The 5,398-nt window shown below is 43.4% G+C and overlaps 1 protein-coding gene across 1 annotated transcript; it reads right to left on the reverse strand.

The window, feature by feature from the left end:
* Nucleotides 1–1,359: 1,359 nt before the first annotated feature.
* LOC109861859 lies at nucleotides 1,360–2,601 on the reverse strand. Its single transcript, XM_020441701.1, has one exon. It carries the CDS (start codon nucleotides 2,599–2,601, stop codon nucleotides 1,360–1,362), a length of 1,242 nt encoding a protein of 413 aa, XP_020297290.1.
* Nucleotides 2,602–5,398: the final 2,797 nt, after the last annotated feature.

The raw sequence follows: 5,398 nt of genomic DNA on the forward strand, positions 1-5,398 counted from the left end.
TTGAGCGCCACGTCAGCCATCGGTGGCTGACACTAGACTTTCCGTTTAGGCCGCGTCAACCACCGCTGGCTGACAGCGTGTAACATGATATAGAACTATAAAATTTACACTGTTTTATGGAATTACAGAAAATTTAAACGTAAACTATCTTCTATTGCGATAAGAAACATTGGCCCTACAATTTCAGCGCTTCTAAGCGGCGCGCGTGACCTGACGGGGACTTCCTTAAAAATCAGCGTGGCGCTCAACGTGTTAATATACGCTGATTTTAGAGTGATTATTTGGCGCTAAGCGCCGTGTTTTAGGCCGGGACGGATGGTCGGTCCCGGCCGTAACGATGCACATCGTTACAAATGTAGTTGCATTCAAAATACTAGGTGCACTGAAACTTTCTTATTACTTTCTACAGTCTTCCTAGCTTTTTACACTATGCAATTCTTTCCAAAACGTTTACGTGTTGTTGGAAAGCAACAATAATTCGTTCTGTATGCNGTGCGTATGAATAAGCGTTTTTTATGTTTAAGGTGGAAAAAGTACAGCTCCTTTAGTTTTTTATGTTACTGCGACTGCGCGCACAGCTAGTTCTTGTTGCAGCGCTGCTGGTTACCTTCTTCTTCCAGCTTTTTTAGTTCGTCACCGTTTTTTTCATCACTTACTGTATCTTACGTTTTTTTGCGTGTCTTGCACAAAGGAAACAGTAGAATTAGTAGTTCAGTTTATTTTCTTTATGTTAGATAGTGTATTTTATACGTATCCATGTACAAACTTATAAAGTGCAAATAAAGCAGATTGTTTTGTGCAGCTTTCAAAAACATATTGGATCATTTCTCCAACACGTGTAAACACATTTATTTGCATGCATTTTCGTCTCTTATTCCGTTAGCATCTTGCAACTAATATAAAACGACGACTTTTATATGGTTATCATATTTGCAATTATCCTCCCTATATTTACCGGTTTGCCTCATATACGCAGTGTCAATAGAAAGTGGAAATGTGAGAACGTTACTTCTCGTAGGTCACTAACGTTACATAATCTTTAGCAGAAAGAAATTAGAAACGTTTCTTCTATTGTACTTCCTTGAGCCAAAGTACGGATTTTTGCATAATGCACAACGCATAAAACATAAGAAAATTAATCAAAGCCTTCCATACTTGGTCGATTAGAATCACAACTTGACAAGTTTAGTTTCCATCCTGATTAGTTAGGTTCACACTTTGACCGGTTAGGTTAGGTTGATATCCTGATAGATAGATAGATAGATAGATAACATGGAGCGGGAGGCTTATGAGACCCTATTGTCACCTAGATCTATAAGATCTTCTGCGACTCCCGCTAGTTCTTTATCAACCAAGCTGCTAAAACCCGGCATTTGCTGCCAGGTTACACAGATGGCCGATTTTAGTTATTTTCAGGTCCTCGGGCTCCACAAACATGGAGCCCAAGGATCTGAATCTCTTGAGTGCTAGAGACGGGCAGCGACACAATATGTGCACCCTGTCCTCCCTTTCCTCGCCGCAGAATCTACAACTACTCTCCTCAACTAGGCCTAAGTTGAATAGATGTGCCTTGAAGGCCCAATGCCCTGTGAGAAGACCGATACACAGTCTTTGTCTGTACTTACTCATTGTCAGTAGTTCCTTTGTCCTACCTGGCAATGGCTGAGTCATCAGGTCNTTAGCTTGGCGGCAGCTCTTCAGTATCTCCCAAGAGATCCTGTGCTCCCTTGTCAGCCAGTCCTTGATATGGTTTTTCCCTGTTGCAAAGGAAACTCCAACTATCTGGCAGACTGGTTCCTCTAAGGTACCTAGTTTTGCCAGACTATCAGCCACTTCATTGCCTTGGATACCTTGGTGGCCAGGTACCCAGACAAGCGTGATGTTGTTTTGCTCGCCCAATCTGTTTAGAGCTTGCATACAATTCCAAACCACTAAAGATTCAGTGGTGGTCTTAGCAAAAGCTCCTATGGCTGCTTTGCTATCCGTATAGATATTGATCCTCCTAGTTTTCGTCTCTCTTGAGAGTAGGAGTCTTGCACATTCCAGAATGGCCAGGACTTCCGCTTGAAAGACCGTGGCCAATTTACCCAGAGAGAAAAACTCTCTATGATTAGATCCTGGACAATAGATGCCTGCTNCATAGCAGCCGTTTGCTCCAGATCCATCAGTAAACCATGCATGAGTGCCCGGCTGGATCTGAAGATTTCTGTTTTTCCAGTCCGCCCTGGTGGTCAAGTTTATGGAGAACGCCTTGTCCACCTGACGTATTCTGGATATTCTGTCTTGCTTTAAGGTAAAGGGAGGTTTATGAAGAAACTCGAGCCTGGTATGACCTACTTCGAAATCTCTCCACTCCCCCTGACACCTTAGTCTATATGCTGTGAGTTTGGCAGCGCTGATGATAGTCAATCTTAGAGGTGGAATGCAGAGCGCCACTTCCAGCGCTTCTGTTGGTGTCGTTCTTATAATCCCTAGCGCAGCTCTCAAGTAATTACCTTGTAGGCTTTTAGTAGGTTTTTTGACTCCATCTTTTCCACTCTGGGCCACCAAACAACAGCAGCATATGTTAACCTTGGTACTAGTACCGCTTTGTATATCCATAGGGCAGTATTTAATTTAATACCCCAGGATTTTCCCATTGCTTTTCTACACGCCCAGTATGAGGCGTAGAATTTGGATCTCTTTATATCAAGATGTGTTTTCCAATTCAGTTTGGTGTCTAAGTGGACTCCCAAATATTTTACTGACTGAACGTATTCTATATCTTCCCGCCAGAGTCTAAGCGGCTCAATAGCTTCAGGTTTGTATTTCCTGGTGAAAATCATGGCCTTGGTCTTTGATGGATTAGCCCTAAGTCCTTTTGATTGACACCAGCTTTGCGTGATCTTAAGAGCTTTTCCCATAGTCTCCTTAGTATTGAAAGAAAGTTGCCTCGCACTATAATGGCCACATCATCAGCGTAGCCAAAGGCGAGGAAACTTGTCTTCTGTAATTTATATAAAAGTTCGTCTACGACCAAGCACAACGACAGGAGGGATAAAATTCTCCCCTGCGGGCATTCTTTGGCGGAAAAACCATGCATGTTTGAGTCCCCATGATTAGCAATTAGGGTTCTTCCTGTTAGCATGGTTTGTGTCCAGTCTGGTAGTGCGGCTGGAATGTTGTGTCTGGTCATCGCCTCCCCGATTACATCATATGAGGTGCTATCAAAAGCTTTCTCAATGTCCAAAAAGACGCCCAGGGCATATCCTTTTGCCTCCAATTGCCTCTTGACCCCGCTCACAAGGTGGTGCAAGACAGTATCCGTGGATCTGCCCTCCCTGTAAGCATATTGGGAAGAGGCCAGTGGATATGTAAGCAAAGGTCCGTTCTTCAAGAATCCGTCAATCAGCCTCTCCAACGTCTTAAGAAAGAGGTAAGGCTGATCGGTCTGAAATTCTTGGCTGAAATATATCTATTTCTGCCAGGCTTGGGGATACAGACCACTCTTGTACCACTCTTGTACCACTGTAGGCCTGAGGAACGTGTCTTAGGGCTATACTTGCCCTAAAGATTTTAGTAAGTGGACCGACTACTACCCCCAGTCCCTCCTGAAGAAGGACGGGATAGATACCGTCTGGTCCAGGTGCTTTATATGGGTTGAAGATCTTAATAGCCCATTTAACTCCCTTTGGATGGACAACCTCAGCTGCCAGACGCCACTCCTTGGGTTTATATACCCTAGACTTCGGCCGGCGAGGTTGTATGTTTTCGTCAAAACCTGGGAAGTGGACTTCCATTAAGGCCCGGTTTCAAAATTGACGGTTAACTTGAATTAACGGAAGCCCAACTTGCTGAACTCGGTGTAACGCATCTTTTCTTCTTAAACATGAACTGTGATTGGTTAGCGAAGATTTGACAAAGAAGATTGAACGCGTTAAACCGAGCTCAGCAAGTCGAACTTCGGTTAATTCGAGTTAACCGCGAATTGTGAAACCGGGTCTAAATGTTTTAATGTGTCCGACGCCTCCTCAGTAACATTCCCTGTTGGAAGCTTAAGACAGCCCAGTTGGGGACGGTGATCTAAGCTGAGAATTCTGTGAAACCTGGATCCCTCTGGGACACTCTCAATGCTTTCACAGAAGTGTTTCCAGCTTTTGTACTTTGCTTTCTTGATTTCCTTGCTGTACTCTCGTTGGGAGCTTCTGAAAGCCTTCCAGTGTGCTGCAAGTCTGGTTCTTTTTGCCTTACTGAATTTCCTCCTCGTTTCCAACCTGAGCTTTTCAAGCTCTTTGTTCTACCAGTGGATCTTATAGCAATTTCGGCTGGTCTGCACCAACTGCACAATTCGGTGTAACTTGTGTGTTCGGCTGGTCGAATGGTGCAGTTTCTTGCTGGTGCCGCGTATTCGTCTGAGCTCAGTACATCGCATATATATAATACTTCTATATTGCTAGTCGCGTATCTTCGCAATGAGAGGCACGAGGCCCGAGAAAGAGAGACGCACGAAGTCCAAATATGGGCATAGATAGTCGAGCGTCATTATGCGCAGGCGCGTCTACTAAGCGAGTGCGAGCGAGACAACCCAGATAACCAAGACTGAATGAGCATATTTTGCAAAGTCTGCAATAACACATTATGCCAGTGCAATGTAGCCAGCATTCAAACATAATCTGTTATTTCAACTAGTGTTGACAGAAAAACAAAAAAAAAGAGAATATAAATGTATCATGCCGTGATGCAAATATTATTGGATCAATCAAGCAGAACTTGCTCAAAAAATATAGTAAGTTTGAAGCATAACGTGCTATTGTCATTTCATTTTTTATTTATTTCTATATTTTTGCTGTGTTGTTTTCTTTACATATCGTGCCTACATAATTCACTCACTATGATGACACAGCTGAGTGGAATCTGCTGCAAAGTGCTGATTAAACCTGCGTGCATACTGCTGGCATACTGCTATCATTTGGCTATCGGGGAAAGGATTGGAAAGTGAGAGAAAGAACGCGAGAAAGAGAAATGCCCAAGCGTGCTTGAATGTTCACCGCATGCGCACAAAGCAGCTGGACCTTGCGCGAAAGAGAGGCTACTATATTGTCTGCACCGTAACATTTGGGCTTCAGGTCGGCACCGTACTAGCAATATAGAAGTATTACATACAGGGTGTCCATAAAGTCTGGAAACACCTTTATATTTTGGAAACGGTTCGAAATTATGAAAAATCGCGAAATACGTATTCAATCGTTTTGAGGGGCTACTCTTTTAAGGGGGTCGCGGATGTTTCCACCTCTTAGGGGGACTTTCCAGGGGGCCCCCCTCAAAATTTTTAAATAGAACCCCGCATATTGTAGTATATCAATTGAAAGGGTATAAAAAAAGAAATCTTTTGGTTCAAATCAGAAGTTGATACAGTGAG

The sequence above is a fragment of the Pseudomyrmex gracilis genome, unplaced genomic scaffold (assembly GCF_002006095.1).
Source record: "Pseudomyrmex gracilis isolate BER0280 unplaced genomic scaffold, ASM200609v1 scaffold_1096, whole genome shotgun sequence".
In the NCBI taxonomy this organism is placed as follows: Eukaryota; Metazoa; Arthropoda; class Insecta; order Hymenoptera; family Formicidae; genus Pseudomyrmex; species Pseudomyrmex gracilis.